The 27,176-nt window shown below is 37.1% G+C and overlaps 1 protein-coding gene across 4 annotated transcripts in view; it reads left to right on the top strand.

Moving 5' to 3' along the window:
* The first annotated feature begins 683 nt into the window (after positions 1–683).
* Positions 684–27,176, top strand: part of RCOR3 (REST corepressor 3) — a 50,008-nt gene continuing 23,515 nt past the window's right edge. For 2 of the 4 annotated variants that reach the window (XM_054563257.1, XM_054563258.1), the window contains exons 1-7: positions 684–905; positions 1,325–1,381; positions 11,792–11,869; positions 14,463–14,515; positions 16,364–16,525; positions 17,861–17,985; positions 18,747–18,825. In XM_054563257.1, coding sequence (XP_054419232.1) covers positions 743–905; positions 1,325–1,381; positions 11,792–11,869; positions 14,463–14,515; positions 16,364–16,525; positions 17,861–17,985; positions 18,747–18,825 — 717 coding nt within the window. In that variant the 5' untranslated portion in view covers positions 684–742. Of the gene's footprint in view, positions 909–1,324; positions 1,382–11,791; positions 11,870–12,074; positions 12,426–14,462; positions 14,516–16,363; positions 16,526–17,860; positions 17,986–18,746; positions 18,826–27,176 lie in introns of those variants that run through there. The other 2 variants (XM_054563256.1, XM_054563259.1) reach the window with 2 other exon arrangements.

Raw genomic sequence — 27,176 nt, 5'->3', positions numbered from 1 at the left:
GACTCCACAGCGAGCAAGCGCGCACACCCTCTGGATGCCTGCGGAGGGACCCTGGAACCCAGTACCCAGCCCAACGCAGTTCCTGAAGAGGGCTGCGCTCCCACCGGGGCGCATCCGGCCCCGCAAACCCCTCAGAAAAAGAGGGGCGGCTCCCAGGACTCGGGCGCCTCAGGTCGCGCGGGCCTTTCTCACGCTAGCCGCGTTCCTTCCGCCCGGAGAGGGCAAAGAGTCCCGCTCCTTCACGTGCGCCTCCGCCCGAGCTCCACAGCGCCCCCTAGGAAGGAAGTCCGAGAGGCGGCGGCGCCTCTGCGGCGATTTCATTAGTGATCATGGGGGGGAGGTTGCCCCGTCTGCCGGCTAGCGGGGCTTCCCCGGCCCTCCCCGCCTTCCCCCCACCTACCCCTCCCCGGCAGCCGGAACCTCCCTGCGGGGCGGAGTGATACTGACGGTGGGGTAGAGCTCGGCCGAGCGGGGAGCCCGGGACTTCGTGGGGCGGGAGGCGAGCGGAGGGGGGAGGAGAGAGAGGCGGGGCCGGGGCGGGTTGTTGTGAGGCGACTGCGCTACTGCCGGACCGGGGCGGTTATGGCGGCTCCATATTAACACCCTCCTCCTCCTCCTCCTCCTCCTCCTTCGCTGCCGTCTCCTCCTCCTCCTTTCCCTCCCGCCCGCCCTCGTGAGCGATCTCCCCCTTCACCCAGCCGCCTACCTCTTCCCCTCACCTTTCCCCCTCCCCTCTTCTACCATGCCCGGCATGATGGAGAAAGGGCCCGAGTTACTGGGGAAGAACCGATCGGCCAACGGCAGCGCCAAGAGCCCGGCGGGCGGTGGCAGCGGCGCCTCGTCCACGAACGGCGGGCTGCACTTCTCAGAGCCCGAGAGCGGCTGCAGCAGCGACGACGAGCACGGTGGTAGCCTCGAACTCCTCCCCGCCAGCCCGCCTGCCCCCTCCCTCCTCCCCTCCCCCAGCCCCCTCCCTCCCTCCGCCTTGCTCCCGCGCTCCCTCCCCTCGGAGCCCGGGCGCTGCGGGCGCTGCGGTCGCCTCGAACTCCCGGTGCAGTGCAGCAGCACCCCCACGACCCCCGTCCCTCCGCCCTCGACCAATCCCCCGCCCTCGACCAATCCCCCGCCCTCATCCCCCCTCCCCGCCCCCATCCTCTGCCATCTCCCGGAGTGCCCGGAGTTAATATCTTCCCAGCCACCCTCCGCTTCTTTCCTCCCTCCAGCAATTTTTATATTTTATTAAGTGTCTCTTCCTTTTTCTCTTTTCTTTTTCTTTCTTTTCTTTTTCCTCTCTCTTTCTCTGTCTTTTGGCATTGCTTTGCAGATGTTGGGATGAGAGTCGGAGCTGAATACCAAGCCCGGATCCCTGAATTTGATCCAGGTAGATATATTTGCTTAGGTGAAATCCAGTCTCCCCTTTTCTGGGATTTCTTTAGGGTGTAAGGGGTAGAGGGCGGGCGGGCGGGCGGGCAAGATCGGGGTCCGGGTGCGCGTTTGGGAGGGGATGCGGGGCTGGGATGGGCAGGCATCTCTGGCGGGGAGGCTGTCAGGCTTGGCAGGGCTGTGACACAGGGCGTGTGGGCAGATGTGTGCATTGCAAGGTTAACATGGTTTCTTTGGAGGCCACTTGCCCACTAGTGGCATCGCCCTTCTGCCCCCTGAGCTCGAGGTGAGGTCGGGGAGAGCAGAGGGAGCCGGCCCTTCGCGCATTAGGGGTCTGGGGAGGAGCGACGGCGGGCCGCTGGCCATGTAGTAAGAACCAAGCCAATGTCAATGGCAAGACCCCCAGCCCTTGGGAGCGGAGGGCCGCGCTCCGCGAGGCGGCGGGTGCCCAGGCTGCTGTCACCGGTCGAAGCCCAGGGTGAGCCTTCCGCGACCGGAGAGCACCGGGGATTTTCTTTTTCCTTTCTTTTTGGCTGATGGTGTAGCTTTGCTCGCGACAGCTCTGCGGAGTGTAGGAGCCGGGGAGAGAAAGGGATGGAGGAAGGGGGTGGGGAGAAGCCAGAGGCACACACCTCTCTCGCGAGCCCAGCCCTAGGAAGTCAGACCACAGGACAGTGGCGGCAGCTGCCAAGGAGACATTTTCTCCCCGAGCAGCCAGGTTCCAGCGTCCTCTGCCAACCCAGCTTGCGGGCTCCCTGTCTACTTTTCTCCAAACAGGCTTTCTGGCGGTCACGGGATTTCAGCCTGGACGGGGATTGGGCGAGAGTTCCGCATATGGAGGCGCCCTTGCTGGAGCCTCTCGTTGTGGAGCTTGGAGCGTGTTTCCCTCTCCCCTCCCCACCCTACCGCAGACCATCTTCAGTTCAGGCTTCGGGCAGACTTTGAAGGGGTTGGGTGTTCTGGTCAGCTTTTTGCCCATTGCCTGCTCGTTATAAAACGTCGTGTCTGTGTCGGACTCTTGAAATCTGTATTAGATATTAATAGGTCTTAGTTGTATTTTCTTGGGGTGTCGAAGTAGCATATTTGATTGTAGGGTATAACTAGGTATTTCCATTCCCCCCCCACCCATGCCCGCTATGGCAGTGCAAAATTCACCAACCATTTAAAGAGTTAGGTAGCAGCTCTTCCTGTTCCAAGGGAGTAGGTAAAATAATGGGTGTTAAAAGAATTGTCAGTCAGACTATTTTCCGAAAGGTAAAAACAATACAACAGTGCTCATTAGATCTCTAAATGACATGGCTGTTAATACATTTTATCCAAAAGCTATCAATGTGGGTACAAGAGGGCTTCAAATAATTTTAAATGTTTTGTGAAATTAATTTCCTTTGATGTAGCTAGTCGATGAATGGCACTTTGATATTACTGTGCTGTCTCAGGTTTTAGCTAGACATTTGGAAAGAGCGTGCTTTCCCTTCAAGTAGATTGAGTTCTGGTCCCAGTTCTTTGTATGCTCTGACCAAGTCACTGGTCTTCTCTGACCCTCAGTTTTCCTAATTATAAATGGAAAGAAAATATTTCATGGAATTTTTGCCAGGATTACATGACTAAGTGGTTATTCAGTAAAGATTAAATTTTATAATTAAGAATGATTCTGCATATATTTATACCTTGTTGATTTGGAGCTTTCATATGGACTCTGCATTTTGGAGAATTGTTAAACTTATTTCCAAATTAGAACTCTGCAGCCAGGCCTGGCCAGGTAGCTCAGTTGGTTAGTGTCCTTGCCATACCAAAGGTTGCTGGTTCAAGCCCTCAGTCAGGACACATACAACCAGTGAATGCATAAATAAGTGGAACAACAGACCTGTATTTTTTTTTTCTTTTGCTCTCCCTTCCTCTGTCTCTCTAAAATCAATCAAAAAATATGTATAGAATTGGGCAGCCAGAATTATTTCATAGGTTAATAAACATACCTATCTTTTTGCTCTTAATTTATATTTCATAGACAATTATACACAGGTTATTTAGAGGTCTTGTGTTTAAGAGTCTTCATGTTGGAACAAATTTATACATCATGGCCTGATCACAGTAAAGCATTTTTTGTATCACAGTACTAAATGCTAGAACAAATTTCAAAATTTGAGAAATAATTTATTAAAAATGCACAAAACTGCCTCGGCTGGTATGGCTCCGGTGGTTGAAGCATGGTCCAGTAAACTGAAAGTCTGCGGATTTAATTCCCAGTGGGGGCACGTGCTTAGGCTGAGGGTTTGGTCTTTGTCCCCAGTGGGTGCCCATAGGAGAGGCGACGGATCAGTGCTTCTCTCCGTCTTTCTCCCTCTCTCCCCCTCTCTCTAAAATCAATAATTATGTCCTTGGATGAAGATTTAAAAAAAAAAAAATGCAGAAGACATTTTAGGTGGTTTTGCATGGCCACTATTGGAATTATCCAATTTACTTGATCATATTTTGCTTATTTTGAACCTAAGTCTTAGTGTGTCTTCACAGAGATTATTTACTCATAACCATGTAAGTCATTTGGAGGAAAAATTTCTTAGATACCAGGTTATTATGATCAGAACATAGGAAAAGTAAGGGGATTTTTTTGGTGGTATATAATTTAATTGGAGATGATGATGATAGATATTAAAAACAGTAAGTTATTAAATGACTTTTAGAAAACATAAGAAGAATTAAGACAAATTAGAATTACTGAAGTTAGGGGATTAGGAATAGTTTACATTAATTAATGGACCATTGCTAAGAATGCCTTTATAAAAATTTACTAACCAAATTTCTGATTATTTTCTTAGGTTCTTTTTATTTTGATTCTTTGCTGGGTCTTCCCAACTTCTGTTTAGTACTTACTAACTGCGTATTGCACAAGGAGCCATTTTGTATGATGGTTAAAGAGTCTCTCCTCTTACAGTATGCCTTTTAGCTAGTATGGCATAGTGACCTGAGATGAACTACCTGAGGTATCCAGGCCTTAGTTTTCTCATTTGTAAAATGGAAACAATGTTAACTATATCACAGGAGTAAGTGAAAATTAATGTATACAAAGAAGTATTCTTCAAAATAATTAACCTGCATACATACGCATAAAAGAATTAAAAAAAATTCTCACATATTTTCAAGTTGACATCTATCATTTGTCACTATTTAAGTAGTTGAGAAGTGTTATCTTAAACCTATTGAAAATATTAACACTTTGAAATAAAACTGTTATATCATTTTAAATGCATGCAATTAACTATAAATACTAGAGTAATGTGATGGTATCTGTTCTATAAAATATATGAACAGGCTCCTAATGATCTGAAAGTTTACATTGTTCCTTTTTGTCTTTGAAATTATTTCCATGCATTTTCCCTGCAGAATTTTATAATGTATTTTTGTGCTTGAGAGTGCTTTTTTGATTACCTGTCTGATTTCTCTGCCATCATGTATTCTTGTGAATAGAAGGTTCTAAATATTAAGTGTCTTTTGGCTTGCATTATTATAATTAATATATAATTGAGTAAAATTCTAATAGTCATGGTGCCTTGAATATAGGATGGCTTTGCTGATACCCTCGTATAAGAGTACACTACCTAAAATTTTAAAACCTCTATCATAAAATTAAAATCTCTATTTTAAAATTTTAAGTAGTGTATTCTTATAAGACATGGGATGGATGAGAGACCTGCCTTTTTATTTTAATGAGAGAAAGGCATTTATGAAGAAGGAGGTCAGACGTAGAATGAGTGGACACCTTAGACTGCAGGTGAGGTCTCAGGCAGATTGTCTTGAGAAAGATAACATAGGGAAGTTGAAGTTCTGAATTTGATTTCCATAAAACTTATTCATGCTTTTGTACCCCTTTGGAAAGTCTTGGTTTACCCACAGTGTGAAGTTGGTGAATTAAGTAGCCTAGTTTATAAATGGTAGAATTTTTAAAAATATTTGAAGTATCTTAATATTTTTAATATTAAGTTATTAAGGATATTTGTTACATGATTTTTTATATTAAAAATCTTAAAGGAAATCTAAAAAGAAGCTGATTTTTATTTTTGTACTTTGAAATTTGCTATTGGTGTGGAAATCCTAGTTTATCAAAATTACACAATCATTGCTCAGTATCCAATGAGGATTGGTTACAGGACCTCTGAGAATACTAATATCTGTGAATATTCAGGTCCCTTGTAAAAAATGGCATGGTATTTGTATATAACCTACTCATATCCTCCTGTATATTTTAAATCATCTTTAGAATCCTTAGAATACCTAGTACAATGTAAATAGTTGTACAATATTGTTTAGGGAGTAATGATGAGAAAAAACTGTACATGTTCATTATAGACATAACCATCATAGGTCTAACTACGTAGTACATGTCCCCAGCAACATAATATTTTTTTCCAAATATTTTTGATCCCATTATTGGTGAGTCTGAACGTGGTGCCATGGATACAGAAGGCTGACTGTACTTTTGTTTTATGGTTGTTAATGTTCCCCAATTGGTCTCATAAATGTACTTTATCAACTGTAGTTAAGGAGATCTAAAAAATTTCAAAATTTTAATCTTATGTTTCATTTAATATCTTTAAAAACTTCAATGATTTTATTTCTAGAACTGTCACACTACTATATCTTTTAAAATTGTGGTAGCTTGCTATCTAGGTTTTGGTTGGTTGGTTGGTTGGTTGGTTTGTTTTTTAATCCATTCATAAATTAGGATGCGTCTAATGTTTTGTTATTTTGTTTGTGAGTAAAGTTTACTTCTTAGTACTATTCATGAATATCAGACAGTTTTAAGATAATCTTTAATATTGTTACAGACAAAAGAGAAATAAACATTAGGTTTGTATCCTTTCAATATTTTAGTTCATTTTAACTTTTGAGTGGAAACAGTGACACTTGATTGGATACAGAGTATCCTGGGGCAAATTATTTTTAATAATACAAGTTACTTTGTAGTATTCTTTTATAGCAAAGGAATCAGGCTTAATTTGTCAGAAAAACCAAAAGGTCATTTCAGCTATTCAATCTCATTTTCAAAGGGTTGATAAGAAGGGGCATCAGCCATTTGTGTTAGAGCCCCTTGAGATTTTATTCATTCATATTTCTATTTATTTCATGTGAGAAGTCCTTCTAGAGTAGAGAAAGAAGGCAACTTAAGAGAGAACTGTTTTCAATAAGCATACGCTAGTGATGTCTTATATAATGCTTACCGTTTGCCAACTACTTTATATTAATTCATTTAATTTTTGAACAACTCTGTGAGGTAGGTACTGTTATCCCTATTTTTAAAGATGAGTTAAACTGAGGCACAGATAGGTTAAATTTGCTCAAGGTGACAAAGCTAGGAAGTGGCAGAACTGGGATTCAAACTGGAGTCTGTCTCTGCAGTGGTTACACTCTTAATCATTGTACTAAAATGTCTGTCATTTTCTATGAATTTCAGTCACCTCTTAGGCCTCATCAACACATATGTGATAGAAAATGATGGAGTCCAGTTCATGGGTTAGGGAAAGAACACTGTGAAGTGCCTGATCAGGTGTTCTCTGCTAGCAGACAGGATTGCTGTGCACATACCCATTCGTCCATATTCATAGAGCTGTTAGTCCCCACAGCTTGTGTGCCAGTTCCTGTCAGATCAAGCCTTTAATTACAGTGCTAAGAATTTGGGTGAGAACTTAACTATTATTCTTCACGGGAAAAATATTTTTTATTATTTACTTCTTTAAAAATCCTCTTTGACTTTTTTTAGAGAGAGAGGAAGGGGAAAAGAGACATAATCTGAGAGAAACATTCGCGGCCTTTCCTATGTAAACCTGCAGCCTTTTGGTGTACAGGATGATGCTTCTACCAACTGAGCTGCCCAGCTAGGGTGGGGAAATATTTTTTAAGAAGTTTAAATTTGTTTAAGAAGAGATAATGAAGATGTATTTTTTTTTAAGATTTTATTTTTATTTATTTTTAGAGAAAGAGGAAGAGAGGGAGAAAGAGACATCAGTGTGTCATTGCCTCTCACACGCCCTGTACTGGGAATCGAGCTGGCGACCCCTTGGTTCGCAGGCTGGCACTCAGTCCACTGAGCCACACTAGCCAGGGCTAATGAAGATATTTTGATTCAGACCTGTAATGCAAGAATCTGTAAAGCAGGGAAATACATTTAAATATTAAGTATGATATGCTATTAAGACTTGAGACTTAATGGGAATCTTTGTTGCAGTCTGTGTTTAATTAAGTAGGATATAAATTATCTTATTTTCACAATCCACTGTGAAAAAGAATCAGTGCTATGTTAAAACCATGTTAAAAGACTGAAGTTTAGGATACTCACTTGAAATAGCAATAGAGTTTATTAATTAAGTTAAGGCTTCTGCCCTGGCCAGTGTGGCTCTGTTGGAGCGTCATCCACTAAAACCGAAAGGTCACAGATTTGATTCCCTGTCAGGGCACATGCCTAGGTTGCACGTTCAGTCCCGTCAGGACATGTGTGAGAGGCAGCCAGTCATTATTTCTCTCTCACATTGATATTTCTCTGCCTCCGTTCCCCTCTCTCCAGTATCAGTAAGATATCAATAAGCATGACCTTGGGTGAGGACAAAAATAATAATAATAAAAGGCTTCTGATCAGTTTAGATAAGATCTGTATTTCCATTGAGTGATTGGGCTCTTTTGCTATTGTGTTTTTATTTTATGGTTAAAATAAATATATATTATTTATATATTGGTTAAAACTAAATATATATGATATGTTTTTAGTAAGAGAAAATAAAATTTTTTGCACTTATATGTACAAGAACCCCACCGTGAGAGAGTCCGAGATAGACAGGGGTAGCGTATAAGACATTCTCAGCTAGGGATGAGGTAATGAGCGTCGGAGGCTTGAAAGGGTCATTGCAGGATGATAAGGAGAGCAGATACTCAGTAAATAAAAGTTTGCTCTGCTGTGTAAGTAGATCAAAAAGTTTATCGCTGATAATCTTTATGGGCAAGCTCTCTAATTCAGATTTTTCTAGGAAGTCAAGGGTGGAAGGCAGAAGTTTCTTCTGAGCCTGTGGCTAACGTAGCCTTTAGCTCAAAACAGTCTGCATCCCATAGAGGCACATCTTGGGAGTGACTCACTCTGGACCCCCACAGTTCCCTCCTCTGAAACCTCCCTGGAAGTTTCACATTCCAGAATTTGGCTCAGTAGATTGTTCTGTATCTCATTAAACCAGTCTCAGTCTTGAGAAAAGTTCAGGTAGGTAAACAGTTGTATCATCTCAGGAAGTAATGATCCAGGTAGGCTCCCAAAGTTAAGCCTATGGTGCAGGCAATCAGGTCTTTAATGAGAGGCATCTCTATGGAAACAAGAAAAAGGTTAGTCATTGGAGCAGACTATAATCTTGGTTTCCGAGTTTGGACAGCAGGCAGTCAAGAAGATTTCTAGATTTCGGTCTCGAGTCATCTTTAGATGAAACGCATGCAGGCAGTTACAGTCTCTTAGAGTCTTCTGGTGTACAGTGTGAATGTCAGATGATCTTCCTGCAGCAAGCACAAAGATTGTCCAAAGATGAGCTATGGTTGTGATTTTTCTGGAGTCTATGTCAAGTCATCCCGCTTTAGCTTTCATGGCCTTGGAAAGAGGGCTGTTTTAGTTCTCAGAGATTCCAAGTCAAAGGGTAGGAAAATGAAAATGTCATTTTGGAGGGGTGCAGCCAAATGTTCAGGAAAACTGGAAAAATTCAGGATCCAGTCCAGTTTATAGGTAAAAATAAAAAATTAAAAAACAGTCAAAACTAAGATCTAATTATCCACAAAGGTATATGGTTTCCATTGAAACAATTTTTTTCTCTAAAATCACCCCCACCTTTACCAAGGATAACCAAATTAAGACATGATATATTTGTGAAATGAGTCTAATTTCAGTAAACTTGGCCTGATTATTTGTATAAGTCCATTAAGAAAAGTAATTAACCACATAGGTTCTTTCAGTTCTGCTTTGCTGGAATTCTCCATAAGGATTTTTCTGACTGAACTTGGAAAAAAGCTCTCAAGGCTAAGAAGCCAAGCCTTATACTTACCATCAGACTACCCACAGTACCTTTAGAACTGCGGCCAGTTCCTCTCTCCTGAAAGTACCCAGTGGATCCTGATGTTCTTTACTTGAATTCCCCCAGAGACCAACTTTTGTTCGTTATCTGGAAAGGCTACTGTGAATCATGTCAGCAAGATACCAGGCATTTTTTCCAAGGAACTTTTTATTGGCTTCCAGAGTTAATTGTAATTCCTTAAAGCTTTCTGATCATATCTGAACCTATGCATATTTCTCTCAAATAGGACATTCCAGTCTAAGCCTTGTGTCCTGTTATAAAGAGAACCAATTCTTACTGAACTTAATGGAAACAAACATATTGCCTTGAAAATAAAAGTAATCATTGAAAGTTTCCAAAGTCTGGAGGGATGAGTGAGAGAAAAAAATATTTCAAATGCTTACAAAAGTGTAATTTACTAAATTGCTCTAGATCACAGGTACTTTAAGAGAGATTCTTTATATGTGGAAAACAAAAGATTTTAGAAATCAGAATTTCAAATAAAAAGTCATAAAATTATAATCCTTCTCATCTGTTCACTCAGTCCTGTGTAATTAAACTTGTTCTGCTTGAATCCAGTTTTTCCATTTGTTCTCTCCCCCTTGCCTCATAATTGAAGGTAATAGGGTCAGTCATCATTCCAAGCAGTTTGCAAGTCTGTCCTTTAAAGTTCATACGATTTGCCCAATGAAGCAGGTGCTCCAATCACTAGGGATTTTAGAAGTTATACCCCAAGTAGGAAACATTTTCTAATAGTTTTTCTTGCCACTGTGACACCAAGAATGTATTGAAAACCCACACTCAGTGCCTGTTTAATGAAGTCCCGCTGCAGTGCACTGTGGTTGATGAAGGAAGGCAAAACCTTACAAAATGCCAGGGAGCCAGAGAGCCAAGCAGTTGCCTTGGGTTCCCTGTTGCCCTGGCTATTCATTTAATTTATAGTCATTGTTCACCCATTTTAATTAAAGGTGTATTTTAATATTGAAGTTTTTAAAAGACATTAAAATTTATTCTCATTGAATATAAATTTTAGGTAATGTACTTCTAACTTGCATTTTCCTAAATTCTTAGCTCCTATTTTTATCCTCTTTTATTAGAGATACTTATGACAAAATGTGATAGGTTTTGCTTTTAGATTTATTGTGTAATTATGTTTTTAAAATTGTTTTCTAATATTGTGCTTTGATAGTGTTCTTTCATTTCTATTTTCTCCATCCTTAACTTTTCCATATAGTAAAAGAGATATAAATTTTTAAAACAATTTTAGCTGCATATTTCAGTAAGTGTATCATTCTCTAACATTTGTTGAAAGTACAGTAGTGATGTATGATGATTCTCCAAAAATTAGAAATAATTGATATTATTGCTTGATAGATAACTTCTCTAGATTAAGGTTATACTAGTGATTCCTTTGTCCCTGGAAAGAATGTTCTGTATTCCAGATATCCTATAACTTTGTAAATGGTTACAGTTTAACTTCAGAATTCTAATGTGAATAATTTTGAAATTCTGGCCATTAGTTGCTGGTAGCTACCAACACTTTGTAAAAGTCAGTTAGGACGTGTTCATAAACAATTCTTCATTTGTTGATAGTTTTAATTAACTTGAATGCACTTAAGAATTAGGAAGAAGTCAAAAAAAAGACCAGACCCCAAAAGCATGTACTTGGCTCTGGAATAGCTGTGTCAGGCATTCATACTCTCTCTTAATTTACATGCAGTTTCAGTAGAGGTTGATTTTTCTGACTTTCTAGATTATAACAGGTTAGAAGTAATTTAGAAATAGCAGCGGTATGTTTCTAGGTTAGAGATAGATTAAAAAGAAAGCATTACTAACTTTTACTTTTTTTCACTTTGTTTTCTTCTTACACAGAGCACATACTTTTATAAATATAAAATGTAATAAATGAAGTCTAAAAAGGAATAGCTGGCAGACTTCTAGCAAGTAATAAGATTAAATAAAAACCATGAAAAGCAGATACAGTTATTTAAAAATTACAGTAATCTTGGCCCAGTTAGATATAGGGCAAAACAGTTAACTTACCACCTGAGGTATTCTCTATGGTTTTAAAAGAGTTTTTAATGACTCCTAAGTAATGTATATGAGGTTGAGTCAGAGTTATCTGTGAAGGAGAGATGTGTAATGTACTTAAAGTCTTTTTAATTTAAAGGGGGTAATGGCAGTCTGTTTTCCGTCTCTTAATTTTTTTTTTTTTTGTACTTTGTTTCTTTGCCCTCTTTTGCAGGTACTGTAGTAAAATAGAAGTAAACTAACATTGCTTACATTAATTTTGAATGTAAATAAAAATCCACCATATTCAAAGTAATTACTTTTTCCCACAGGTGCTACAAAGTACACAGATAAAGACAATGGAGGAATGCTTGTATGGTCTCCATATCACAGTATCCCAGACGCCAAATGTAAGTTTTCTGAAATTGAACGTTTGTGTCAATAAGGATCTACCAACCAATTCAAAATGCAATTTATATTTGTTTCTGGGTCCCTTAATTCTTGTAAGAAAAACCAATTTGTCTTTGATTTTGTTTTGTGTTTTGATGGAGGTTGTTATATTAGAATGTTTTTCCTTTTGAAAGGCAGTGGGTTGATCATTCCAATTTGTGTCAGGCCCAGGAAGACAGAGGAGACCTAGGATGTGATGGCAGTGCTGCTTAAACCCTCAAGCAGGGGAGGGAGTTACTATATAGACATCTGCACAGGCTTTGCCTCAGTGCATGGAGATGTAAAGAAATGCCTTCAAACTTCAAAGAGCCCACTATCATTACCATTTTAAAGAGGAAAGGGGAAAGGACTGACTCCAGCAGCCATCAATCAGGTCATCTTTGTGCTCTCCATTTCTGGACTGAGACCTTCTGGATCATTGACCATGCACCTCTTGAATCATGGTGTGGCTTTAGACTTCCATGTGATGTAGCGGACCTGATCCTTTGCGGCACATCAGATATAGGAAACGTGCAGGTAACAAAACTAAGATCCCTGCCCCTCCATTTAGTTATCATTGAATTTACTAAAAACAAACAAACAAACAAAAACCACTGAACAGTTTTTCTAGCAGCTGTAAAATAAGCTTATCTTTTAAAAAAATTTACTAATCTTATAGCTGTCCCATGATGGTTTATTTAGTCCCATAAAAAATAGTGACCATGTGCATAGTAAGTCTATACTTACAGATGCAATAGGAGAACTAAAAATTGAAAACTGAGTAATATTCTGCATACCTGATAATTCTTCCTATTTAAGAGCTTTAAAATACTAGCACAAGGTCTAGCTGGTAATCTAGGAATTAAATGTTCTTGAGGCATTCTTAAACAAAAACATGAAATTGTATTTGGCCTGGGACTATATACTGAGAAACCTGAAAGAGACTCAGATTTCTTTGCTTCAGTCCTCACTATAGTCACAGGTTTTCATTCACAAACTGAGTATCAGGGTGTCATTGGCTTTTGCTATTTTAGCACTCTTTTGTACAATGGTGCCTTTCTTAGCAAAGTGGTAAACAAAATTCAGAAAACCAACATTTCTTGGTAGAATAGCATCCATGTGGAGTATCCTCCAGGAGATTTAGGGCTACACATTGGAATCACTTGGGGGAAAGTCTGAAAAACAAACAGTACTAATACTGTTCTGTATCTCAAGCCAATTCAATCAGAGTTTTCAGAGGTAGAGGCTGGACTTTTTAAAAGCTCCTCTGCTGATTCTAATGCATAGCCAGGGTTAAAAACCATGGGTTGATTGGTATTGTTTAGCCCTCTATTTATAGGATTATAAGACATTATTGTTAAAGTTTAATCAGTATAGATTTAGAACTCTCATGTGTTTAAGTACTATGGATTCTAAACAAAATATATATGGATTTTCTGTATCAAAAGCTTACAGTCTTAGGGAGATATAATAACATCCATAAAAGATAGTTATTCTAACACCATTATTTTTCTAATAGCATATTTATGTATTAATTTTTACTGTACTGACTAATAATGATAACAAATTCTTATAAAGTACTTAAAATGTGCCAGTTGCTATTCTGAGCACTTTGCATGTATTAGCTCATTTATTCCTAAGAGGAAGGTACTGTTTTTATCACCATTTAGAGTGAGGAAAACTAAGGTACAAAAAAGGTCAAGTTACTTGCCTAAAGTTAAAACTCTTTAACAACAAGGCTGAGAATTAAGCTCAGGCAGACTAGATGTTCTAGGATCAGAATTCTTAACCACTGCTTCTCAAAAATTTGCTTAAAGAATCTTTGTGTATATATGTGTATATAGACATACACATATGTACATATATAATAATAATATATGTGGATCAAGAATGACTATATAGACTTCACATAAAACTGAGTCTTGATGAATGTGAAATGGCAGACTTCTCAGCAATGAGGCCTTGAAATAGCCAGTATATCATCAGACACTGTGCTTATCTAAATAACTCTATTGGCTTGATTTCATATGGAGGATGAATGAAACTGGAATATTCAAACACCTTTTGTGTACCTAGAAGGAAGAGCTGAAGAAAATGTTAAGGGTATCGAAGCATACCTAAATATGTTGTTACTATGTATAGCTGACAAAATGAGAAGATAAAGGCTTTGGGCCAACTCTAAATATTGAGATAGGTTCTTAAATAGCTAAGTAACTTCAAATAAAGACTGCAAAAGAAAAAAATCAATAAATTATCTAATATTTTACTTGTAATTAGGGTCTCTTGGCTACCCTCAGATTGATTTTTTTTGTATACAAAAATAATTATAGTAATTGAATTTAATAAGTACATGCTATATAGTCATAGAAAGAAGTCATACAAAGTAAAATTTTAAACCAAGGGAACTTCTGATCCTGTTCATGGAACTAAAAGTCTTTTGTAATATTTAATGGAAAATGAATTTGGCTATTTTTTTACCACTGGAATAGAAATTATTCTGCTTTGTTAAAAAACAATGTATACCTGGGCAAATGTAGTAAATATAATTAATTGTATAACATTGTTTCATTACAGTGGATGAATATATTGCCATTGCAAAGGAGAAACATGGCTACAATGTGGAACAGGTATGTAAAGAAACATTTTAATATTAAAGCTTGCCTCAGTATTTATGAAGTCCAAAGAACATCTCATGATTATTTCTGTCCTAATAGTGCAACAGTTCAACCAACTTTGACGACACCAAAAGTCCTAGCAAAATATGACCTTTCAACATTAAGAATTTGCTTTTATCAACGTTAACTTGTCTCAAGGGCTTGAACATTTTTCTCTAAGTACCTCTGTTTCTTGTTGTACTTTGGGTTTTAAAAGTATCTGAAATGAAGGCCTTCAGGATTACTCTGGCAAATACTTACCAAAAAGGGAAAACTTTTTGAGTACAGATCATTCTCTTTGACTTTTTAATCCAAAAGAACTTAAATTTTTTATTTAAAGAAATATTGAAGACTTTTAAACTGTGAGTGAAATAATTCACAAAACATTTTGTAAAAGTTAGATAACTTTTTTTAAGATTTTATTTATTTTTAGAGAAGAGTGTAGGAAAAGGGAGAGGAAGAGAAACATCAATATGTGGTTGCCTCTTGCATGCCCCCTACTGGGCACCTGGCCCCAACCCAGGCATGTGCCCTGACTGGGAATCAAACCAGCGACCCTTTGGTTCACAGGCTGGCCCTCAATCCACTGAGGCACACGAGCCAGGGCAGATAACTTTAAAAGGAGATAGATATATATCTATATATCTGTATATCTATATATATAGCTTATGGTTTATTTATCCCATACTAATGAAAGATTGGAGAACATGGAATCATTCTTAAGTCTCATTTCAATTAAGTATTAGATCAACCTTTGCCTGAATTACTAGTAAAATAAGTCAATTACCTGTAACCTGGATTAATAAGAGCTAACTTTATAGTCAGTAACATGGTTATATAATAAAAAAATCATTTTTGTGAAATTGAGATGTTTATCTAAATATAGTTATCTTTTTTTGTGAATTTTGAAGCCTTTGATTATGTATTTGGTTTTTAAGCCTTGACTTCATGTTTAATATTTAAGGAAGTTAATTCTCTGAAATGAGACTGTACATATGTTCATTTCCATGTTTTATTTTAAAATATTACCAAAGTATAGAAATTAACATTAAAACTCAATATTTAAAAAGTTGCTAAGTGTCTTAAGAAATAAAACTTAACCTCTCAAATGATATCCATACCTTACTGTAAAGATAAAAGCCTGCCTGTAATAAAAGAGGAACTTGTGGAATGTTGGAAATCATTCATTTCAGGCTTTCCTATGATTTGTTAATAAAATCATTAAAGTTACTAATATGCCTCCATAATTTTTTATGTACATTATGATAATAAAGAATTTAAAAAATATATGTGATAAAAGATTGTTACAATTGTGGTTGAGGTACTCTTCTTGGAAGTGTTTAGTCCATGATATATTTCTAAAAGGTTAAAACAATTATTTCTCCACTAAGTCTCAACTGAGCACTTATAGTTTTGTGTTATAATTGATAATTTTTATTCAATTACTGGCTTACTGGATATTTTTCCTTGTAGCATATTTTCCTCTACACATTGAGAAATTAATAAATGTGGGTAGAAGTCTTGATAAGAGCCTTCAAACCTGCTTTAGTAATTATAGTCACTCTCAGCTTACTGTGTTTCCCAGAGTCTGCAGCAAATATGGTACGTGAGAACATTCACTATTCTGAGGCTCTGGTTTAAAAGAAATAAATAGAAAAAGAAATGAGGTCCACTACTTGGGCAACCCTGATTAAAAGCCCTAAACTATGCGTGTATCTTCAGTTGAAGTCATAGGCTTAAGATTGTAACATGATTTGTGTTTAACTGTCTTAAGTGTGATAAGTCCATTAAAAACCAAAGGGGATTGATTTCTCTTCAAAGGCACTTGGCATGTTGTTCTGGCATAAACATAACATTGAGAAGTCCCTTGCTGATCTTCCTAATTTTACTCCCTTTCCGGATGAGTGGACAGTGGAAGATAAAGTCCTATTTGAACAAGCCTTTAGTTTTCATGGGAAAAGCTTTCACAGGATTCAACAAATGGTATGGTAATTTTGGTCTTAACTCTGATTCATACCTGAGTGATATCTTATGCTGATATTGAACACTCTAAATACTAAATAGAAAAAAAGTTTTCCAACCGAATTTAAGTTTTAAAAGTATTTGAAATAGGTATATTTGCATGCAGTCCTGTTGTCTACAGTCGCTCTAATACATGACATGTTATTTTATTGTAATAAATTAACTTTTATTATGACTTAAATATTTGTGTAATACTGTTAAAAGAAAGTGTCATTCTAAGGAAAAAAATCATAACTTCAATTTTATTTTTAAATGTTTTATTTTTTTAACATAAGGATTTTGTTTTCCCATTTATATTCCTTTAGATATGAAGATCAATTTTTAAATATTCTATAATTCAGTATTTTTCAGGCGCTGTTGCTTTCTTTTTTTAGAAGAAAATTGCTCTTTATTTCTACTTCTTAAATTTTTAGTGTTAAAATAATATAAACCTGAGAAGTTGCTGCAATAAACACTTTTAACCTGAATGAATAAAAGCTAGATAATGTTTGCAAATATATCTAAGTGTCTTCCATAATCATAAAAAACATTTTTGATTGAAAATGTGCACCTTTGTTTGTCTGTGTGACAAATCGATACATGATCATTAGTCATTTTAATACCCAAAGACTTGATTTGGTAGCTAAAGTGTGTTTGCATTATATATTATTTTAAAACATGGGTGTAAAACAAAATGATTTAAAAAATCATTGTTAAGAATTGAATAGCTCTACTTGAAAACATTATGCTAAGTGAGAGAAGCCAGATATAAAAGGTCACATATTGTCTGACTTCATATCTATGAAATGTTCAGGCAGATCAGTAGGGATTAGGCTAAGGAGGGAATAAGAAGTGACTGCTGATGGGTATCGGCTTTCTTTCTGGGGTTATGAAAATGTCAGGAATTTAATGATGGTTGCATATAGTAGCAAGTATACTAAAACCTGCTGACTTGTACACTTAAACTGAAAAGAATTTTATGATATGTGAACTATATATCAGTAAAGAATTCTAATTTACATAAGGGGGAAAATTGAGTAGCACTGGCTGTGCTGGGGACTTCTGGGGTCCCTCTCACTGTGTGTGTGAAACTCCCTCCCCTGAGAACAAATAGGCATGTCAGTGACCTAGGTGTGGGTGGGGTGCTTTGACTATAACCCGCTTTTTATCTTTAAAATTCTTAAAAGCACCCATGAAAATGTTTTTATCAATGCCTTTGTTTGCTAAGTATCAAAGAATAATATCAGAGGTAGTTACTCTGTTAATTGGAGTTTATGAATTAAACTAGCTGATATTAACATGATTTTTTTTTTCAAGCTTCCAGATAAGACAATTGCTAGCCTTGTAAAATATTACTATTCCTGGAAAAAAACTCGATCCAGGACAAGTTTGATGGATCGCCAGGCTCGTAAACTAGCCAATAGACATAATCAGGGTGACAGGTAGGTCGGATACCTTTATATAGTTACGTTGTTAGGGACACTGTTTGGATTGATTATATTTCTAAGGCAGAAAAATTATCACACCACATTGTAAGTACTTCTTATCCTTACATTCATGTTTCTGCTTTGACAGGAAGAGCTGAGTGATCAAAAATCTTAATAGTAAGAACTCTCTTTAACCCTTTAACTGTTAATCATAGCCAGCAAACATTGCAACTGAGTTACATTTGATCTGTGTTCGACTCTAATCACAAATGCTTCCTTTTAGTATTAATATATTTAATACATATATTTAGAATCTATTAAATATACCTAATAAATATGTTCTATAGAAGATGCTCTTTCCAGAATTACCCAAGTAATAGAAGTTCACATTATTGTAACTGTATCTTTATGGTAGTATAAAATAATTTTGTTAACTGGTTTTTGTCTGTTTACTGTCCAACTGGAAGCTGAAATAATAAGTATTACATCAAATTAATATATGTGTTCTTTTTCCCAAATGATATTTCTTTCTAAGTATCTTTCCTATCCAATCTCTTTTCTGGCTAGAAATGTTTGCTAAAATGATTCTATATGCCTTAAATGTTTCTTAACACTACAGAAATCTAAATTATAAAAGTTCACCTTCCCAAGAACAGCACTTGTTCTGTTGGGAAATACTTAGTAAAATTATCAGCAGGGTATATTACCCTTTGATAAGAGCACTAGAATAGAATAAAAAGAAAGAATTAAGTTTACTAATCTCTTTCTCTTCTCAGTGATGATGATGTGGAAGAAACACACCCAATGGATGGAAATGATAGTGATTATGATCCCAAAAAAGAAGCCAAGAAAGAGGTAATGTTGATCATTAGAATAATTGTCCTACAAATGTTCTCAAAAGGAATGAAGACCACTTCATATTTCTATATCACGGAAAAACATTTTCACACGGTGACTTAAAGGGTTATAAATTCCAATATGAATTAGAGTTTTTCGGAAAAACATTATCTAGAACTCCAGTTGATCAGTCGCGTGAGTAACATTGGGGTTACCCCATCCACTTGGAAGCATCAAAAGCCCTGTCGCGATCCCTAATCTTTAATTCATAGAAAGGAAATAAAATATCCTTAGATGTGTTCAGTGTAAAATTAAGCTTTCTGGTTGTTACCCAGTTTTGATTGAAAACATTTTTTTTTGTTTCATATTATACCAAATTAGAAATGAGTAGCAGGTATACTGACAGCAGTGAAAATTGAAAGCTGCCTCAAAGGAAGAAATGGAAGAATTTCGTAATGTGATGATAATAGTGATGACCTAAAATCATTAAGAACAGGGGGAATTGATATACATGCTCATTTATTAAGGCTAGGAATTACATAATTATAAAAAATAGACCAAATGTTGATAGGTAAAGCCTTACGAGGTATAGGCAGCTGTGGAATAGTGAAAATAACATTGAAATTGGAGGTAAATTTTGACCTCATCCAATTTAATGACTCTTCTTTTAAGGAACTCAGTGCATGGTCCATTTTAGCCATTGTCATCATCTTAAACTCTTTTTGTCAGAAAATTTTAAAAATTCTTTCCTTCCCTCAACTTGGTATTTTACTAAGTGTGTTAATATTGCTAAGTGGTCTCAGATTTATTCATTCCTTCATTTCTTTTTCCAAGTCTGCCTTGTTTCCCTGAGCTCAATGATCAACTACATAAATTGTTCTCTTTCCAGTATCTTTCACCTACTATTTTCCTCATCCTTCCACTGTATCTTCCTTAATCCTACAAACGCATGCTGCTGGGTCAGTTCTTGGTCTGAGAGGCACAGCAAGGAGATAATGGCACAATCACGTACATTCCTGCTACTTACAAAAAGCAGTTTTCATTCTCAGTGTAGTCCTTAGCATCTCTTAGTTTTTAACCATTGGTAAAATAAAAATAATAGGATTGTTTTAAGAGTCAAAGTGGTAATATGTATTAAAGCGGTTAGTACTCAGAACATAGTAAATTTTGAATAAAAGTTGCTATGGTTCTGTTATCTGAGAAACTTTTTTTTTAGCAACTCTTTTGAACATTCATCCCTTTCTACACATCACCTACCACCTCCAACCCACCCACCCCCCAAAACCTTGGCTGGTAACTTCACCTCCTACTTCACAGAGGAAATACCAAGCAGGAATTCCCTGCCGTTCCAGTCTTTCCCCTAACCTCTGCGCTACCACACTGCCCTTTTCATTTGACCGTATTTAAACTTATAATGGTATATGAAAATTCCTGTATTTTTCCCACTAAGCAGTGAATTCTTTGAAGGCAGGGTCTGAGTTACATTGTACATCTTGTACCCCTTAGCACTTGACACAGTACTCATTGTTCACTTTCTTACCAGTACTTGATATAATCAGACTTTTAAAATGTTACAACTCTGGTAATATGAAATGATATTTAGTAACATCTGCTGAATGAACAGTCTGTGCCTGAATATCTGTCTCACAGTAAGAAAGGTTCCTTCACTTGTTCTGTTTATTTCACTGATTGTTTGAGCCTATTCATCTCTTCCTTTCGCCTCTAGAACTTTCTCCATCAGTCATCCCTTCTCTGTGCCGTATTTTCATTACAACCCAAAAATATGCACACAAGTCTTCCATTTAAAAGCATAACTATCTCTCTGGCTGGTGTGGCTCACTTGGTTAGAGCATCATCAGGTAAACCAGAAACTCACCAAAAGTTCAAAAGTTTGGATTCCTGGTTAGGGCACACAGGCTTAGGTTGCAGGTTCGGTCCCAGTTGCGGCACGTAGGAGAGTCCCCCTGGTTGGTGCACGTAAGGGAGGCAACCAGTGAATGTTTCTCTGTCACATTGATGTTTCTCCCTCCCTCTAAAATTGGTGAGCATGTCCTCGAGTGAGGATTAAAAAAACAAACATAATTATCTCTTAACTAGTCTAGAAAAACCCTATTCCTTAGCATACTTCACTCTTGAGTTTGCCTCAGCCAGGCTTCTGTGCCTTCACTTCCTTGGAACTGCTGACGGAGGTCAACAGTGACCTCCTTGCCGCCATATCCAGGGATTTAAGATTATTCATTGTATTCTACTTGTGCTTTCTATGTCAGTTCAAGTTATTGGCCCCTCTTTGACTTTTATAACATCAGCCTCTCGTTCCAGTCTATCTTTTTAACTGTTGTTTCAATTGTAGTAACTCTCTCAGTTACTCAGCTGATTTTGTTGGTACTTTTTAAATTCTCCCATGTAACTGTAAATTTTGTCTTTCCTCTTTATTCTTCTGTTTGGCTGCCTCATTCTTAGGTTCTCTGAGTTGCCTTATCTTCTGTCATCTCCGTGCCTCCTGACTCTCCACACCACTCCTTCCAGTTGATTCTTTACTCTTTTGCCAAAGCAATCTTTTAAAAACCAAATTTATTCCTTATAACGCTTCCATGACTTTGTCTGTTAAAAAAAGAAGCCCACAAACTCTCTAGCTAGGCTTTCTTCAGCGCACCCCATTACTAACAGTGTTTTACATAAGTTTTTAAGTTCTCTGCGTTTTGTCCTATGGTTATATTGGTACCTTCGTTCTGATGTTTCCTTTCTTCCAATATCTGCCAATGAAATTCCTCATAACCCTGTAAGATACAGCTTCTCTATAAAAATCTCTTGAGCTTTATCTTAAATTGACCACTTCCTTATTTTTCTTTAAATCGATTGCAGTGCTCATTCAGCTGAGTGGTACTTGTTTACTACTTACAGTTTCCCCTCTCCTACCTGCCTATGCCTGAGTGGTAAACTCTTTTAGAGCAAAAATTGTACCTTATCTACAGATCCTGGTATGTAGTAAGCATTCAGTCAAATTTATTATAATTACAAACTCGTAATTACTGTACAAATATGAGAGATTAAGAGTTTGAGTTATCTAGAAAGTGTATGTGTGTGGAATACTATTTTGTCACCTCACTGGAATACTGTGTGAGGTGATACATACAGATTTTGTCTCTGTTTGCCTATGAGTTCATCCTATTAGCAAATAAGGTGAGGGGAGAATAAGTTAAAAAGTAAAAGAATATTGCAGGGTTGTGGTCCAGGGCTGGCACTGCCATGTCAGCAGCTTCATTTATTTCTCTGTGCTTTCACAAATGACAGGGACATCAGGCAGGGAATGATACTATATTATTGCCTTTAACACAGAGCTAACTTTTAAAAGTTGTGAACTACACATATCTTAGAGTATGCACAGTGTAAACAATAACAATAAAACAAACACCAGTGTGTCCATCACTGAACTTAAGAAACAGAAGTCCTGTGTGTTTCCTTAATTGCACCCTGCTCTTCTCTCCAAAGGAAACTCCATCCTGAAAAGGGAACCCTATCTTGAAACTTATCATTCACTTCCCTTATTTTAGTAGTTCTATCACATATGCATGTATCTCTGAGCAGCTCTTATTTAGTTTTGTTCATTTCAGATTTTATCTAAATGGAATCATATTGTGTGTATTCTTCAGCTGTCTATATTTTGTTATTGTCCAATATGGTTTTCTAACTCATTTTATTGCTGTATTATAGTATTCCATTGTATTCATATGCCACAGCTTATCCATTCTCTTCTAGTGGATGTTATTTCCAGTCTTTTATTATAATGAACAATACTGATAAGGAAATAACCGGGATATATATACATTGGACAGTGGTTCTCAGCTAGGTTTAGTATTGCCCCTGTGAGTAAAGGGCATTTAGAAATTATGGAGAATTTCCTCGCTGTTTTTGCACAATGGTTGTGAGGTACCCCGGGTATATAGTAGGAAAGGGATGCCAGCTTTCTTGAAATGCACAGCACAGATTGTTCCACGAAAATGTCAACGTTGACTTATTCAGTAACAATACCCTACGACTGGAGTCGAATCATTCTGTTTTTGGGTACAGTAGTCCTCCCGTTATGTACAGTGGGTATGTTCCAAGACCCCAGTAGATAACTGAAACCATGGAAGTACCGAACCCTACCTAACATACGTTAATATAGTATGTTTTCTCCTATACATACATATCTTTTTCCTTAATCAACTTACCGGTATTTAACTCTCTTGGAAATATGGCAGCAGCTTCTTCATTGGCAGCTGCAACGTCTCCAGTAATTCTTATGTTTTTCAGTTGGAATGTATTCCCGAATCTGTGTACGCCCTTTGCTTGCAGTGAATGGCTAGGTGTCATTCCTCTCAGGGGATCCCTTGTTGAAGTGTTCTTATAGGCTCAGTGCTTTCTAGCCTCAACGCACCGTCAATCAGAATGTTTTCTGTTCATCATCTACCCACAAATTTCACGTGTTCTCCATCTTAACTATGTATTTATCACCCATGGTGGCCATAACGTTTGCAGTTTGAGGTGTGACAGCAAAATTAGTATGAATTTCTCTTCTTTCACAATTTCATGGGTAGAAGATTTGTTCTTACAGTAGGTCTTACCAAACTCAGTGTACAATTCTTTTTCTTTCCTTATTAATTGGAGAACTTTCACCTTTTCACTTAAGGCAGTACTTTATGGCTTCTCTTGGCATATCTGAATTGCCGGCATCGCTGTTCTTGTGCTCTGGGGCCATTATTAAATAAAACACAAAGGTGACTTGAACATAAGCGCTGCGATACCACAACAGTTTCTGTGATATCGGAGGCCACTAGTAAGTGGCTAACAGGCAGGTGGCATATACAGTAGGGACACGCTGGGCACAGGGCTGGTCCCTGTGTCTGGTGGGACAGAGCAGGGCGGTGTGAGATTTCATCACCCTGCTCAGAGTTGCATGCAATTTAAACGTTATAAATGGCTTATTTCTGGAGTTTTTCACTTAATCTTGGAACACAGTTGACTGCAGGTAGCAAACTGCAGAAAGTGAAATTGTGGACATGGGACTGTATGACCATGTTCAACTTTCCTAGATAACGGCAGAGTATCTTCCCCGTTTGATGTGCTTCCACTGGGCCATGAGAGTACTGATTACTTCCTTGCCAATGCTTAATATAATTGGACTTTTAAAATGTTACAAATCTGGTAATATGAAATAGTATCTCATTGTGTTCTCAGTTTTATTCATCAGATTACTAATGAGGCTGAATATTTTTTCCATCTGTTTATTAGATTATTTTCTGTTTTTTCTTGATGCCAGAACATATAACAATGTTTCTATTACTAAATTTCTTATATAGCCTTCATGCTAATCTTTTGGTTAAATGTGTTAAAAGATCTTGCAGCAGTTTGTGGTTTATTAATTTTCTTCATGCTTACGATGAACATCAAAAGCATGTAGATACTCAAATTTCAATATTTTTATATTTGAAGTTTCACTTTTTACATTTAAGTACTTGGTCTGTCAGTAATTAAATTTCGTTCATGTCATGAGATAGAGATTCATTTTTATTTATTTGTTTTCTAATATAGAAGAGAGTTCATCTCTTTCAACTAGTGGACAATGTCACTTTTATCATGTATGAGGTTTCTATAACCAGGGTGAAACTAGGTGTATAGTTGTTCATATGGAAAATAATACAGTAATTAATAAATAATAACACAAGAGTAAGCTCTGTGTGTAGTGTACTCACAACTGTAAACCTACTTTTCCCCATTCTGTGTACCTAACTCTGTTCTGCTTGTTTTGTCATTTAAATATCCTTTGTCAGTCTCACAGTGTCTTAATTACTATAGCTTTGATAGCTCATAAGGCAAGTCCCACTACTTGGTGGTTCTCAGGAGTAAGTACTTGGTTGCTATTGTGCATTTGCTCTTCTTCAAGTTTGTGAAATTCCTAGAAAAGCCCTAGATGTTACTAGATGTTCCATTGAATCTACATATAACTTGGGAAGAAATGAAATCTTTGTGTAATTTATTTATAGGTTATTTTGTATTTCTTATGTAGAGATTTATATCATCTGAAAATAATGGCAGTTTTATTTCTTTTCAATTCTTACATACCTTTTATTTTCTCCCTTACTGAACTGGTTAGAATCACCTTTATACTGTTAAAAAGAGGTTATAATAGCAAATATTTTTATCCTATCTCTGATTTTAGACAACAATTTTTTATGTTTTAACAACAAGCAAGATGTTACTGAATGTTTTTGACTCACTCTCCTGACTGGTAGTTGATAGCTAGCTGTCAGCTAGCATTCCTCTCTGGCCTGGTGATCTGTGAGTAAGCTGACTTCTTACCATGGGCTGATTGCTCCAGAGGAAGCATCCCCAAAGCACTAAGTGGAAACGACCCAGCCATTTCTGGACTGGCCTTGGAAGTTACTCAGCATCACTTTTGTTGGCGTTCAGCTGGTTATAAGTGAGTTACAAAAGTTGGTCCAGTATCAAGGAGAAGAGATACAGATCCCACACCCCCCACACCCGCCACACCTCTCAGTGGCTGGAATGTTGAGGAATTTGGTTGAATTTTAAAACCTCCAAGCCTAGAATATGGAATTATCATAAATATTTTCCTGTATGTGCTTGAGAAGAATATACAGAGTGGGCAAAAGTAGGTTTACAGTTGTTAGTTTGCTAAACCAAGTTTATTCTTGTATTATTATTTGTTAATTATTGTATTTTCCATATGAACAACTATAAACCTAGTTTTGCTCACCCATGTATACTGTTATTAGTTACAAGGTTTTGTTTGTGTCTATTAATTTCAGCTTCTTGGTTTTGTGATTGAAATCTATATTTTCTTATTGCTCGCCTACTCGTTAGCATGGTTTTTGTTGTTGTTTTTCTGCTTTATTGAGAACTGATGCTTTCTATATTTTGAAGCTATTGTTAATAGGTACATAGAAGTCTAGAATTGTTTTAATCTTATGGTTGAATTAAATCTTTTGTGAATATGCACTGATCTTCCATCTCTTGCAGTGTCTTCTGCTCTAAAGATTATTTTGTCTGGTTATAAATAACTGTACCATTTTTCTTTTGTTAAGGATTTGCCTGATACATGTTTATGACTTAACATCTCTGTCTCCTCATGTTTTAAGTATGTCTTATGAGGAGCATACAGGTGGGAATTTATATTTTATCTGGAAGTTTAGTTCCTTTGTATTGGTCGTGATCACTGATCAATTTCTATTTTTGTTCTCTTTTATTTTTATCTTCTATCTGACACGTTTTTTCTGTTTTCTTTTCCCTCCTTCGTGGCCTTTTTTTTTTAAGTTAAGACTCCATCTCTTGTTCCATTTTTTTTAACTCACTAGTTTGAGATGTTTTTGTATTCCTCTTCTTACATGTACTCTGGGAATTTTGCCCTGCATACTTTTGGTGTTTTTAATGAATTTCTGATTAATACAAGGTCCTTACAGTGCTTTGACTGCACTGCATTCCTGATTTATGTTATTTTTGTCCAGTTTTAATTAGATCTTGGTTCCAATTTTTCAAATTAAACATATAGTTAGTGTTTATTTAGATTTACCACCATGTTTAAAGTTTATTTTGCTTACCAGTCTTTCCTAAATCTTAGACCTTTTAAAATACTTTTGCTTTTTCCTGAGGTAAATCCTTTACAAGTTAATTTACCAAGGATCTCTTTATAACACAGTCAGTTTTGTGATGTCCAGAATGTCTGTTTCTCCATTCTTCTTGGAACCTTAGTTTTATTGGGGTAAGACTCCTAGGAGTTGACAGTATTATTTGAAGATATTATTCTATTGCTTCTGATTTCTGTCATTGCCATAGAAAAGTCTGCTGTCAGTCTAATTATCATCCCTTTGGATTAGTTTTTTCTGTCTGTTGACTTTTATGATCTCTCCTTTGTCTTTAGTGTTCTCTAATTTCAGTTTGATGTTTATGAGTATGGTGTTTTTTTTTTAACTTGCTTTGGATTCACTGTAATCTTCTGGGTCCTATGTCTTCTTAAGTTCTGTAAAATTCTCATTTTTTGCCTTTGAATATTGCTTCTCCCTTGTTTTCTCTATCCTTTCCTGTGGGAATCCCTTTGGAAGTGTAATGGACTTTAACTTGTCTGAACTATAAACCTACTTTTGCCCCAACCTGTTTAACTTGTCTCATATTTTCCATCTTTTTGTCTTTCCATATTTCTGTACTACATTTTGGCCATTTTTCTCATATGTACATTCTAAGTTAACAATTTTCTTTTGAACTCTGTCTAGTCTGCTAAGTAACCCATCCACTGAATTTCTAATTTTGTTTCTAATGTTTTTTATTTCTAGATGTTCTGCCTGGTTCCTTTGCATATCTGCTTTGTTAGTTTT

This window comes from Pteronotus mesoamericanus, unplaced genomic scaffold (assembly GCF_021234165.1).
Source record: "Pteronotus mesoamericanus isolate MK-2021 breed Mesoamerican mustached bat unplaced genomic scaffold, CSHL_Meso_final scaffold_705, whole genome shotgun sequence".
NCBI classification, from domain to species: Eukaryota; Metazoa; Chordata; class Mammalia; order Chiroptera; family Mormoopidae; genus Pteronotus; species Pteronotus mesoamericanus.
The sequence above is the reverse complement of the archived record's forward strand: the minus strand, read 5'-3'. Positions and strand labels throughout refer to the sequence as shown.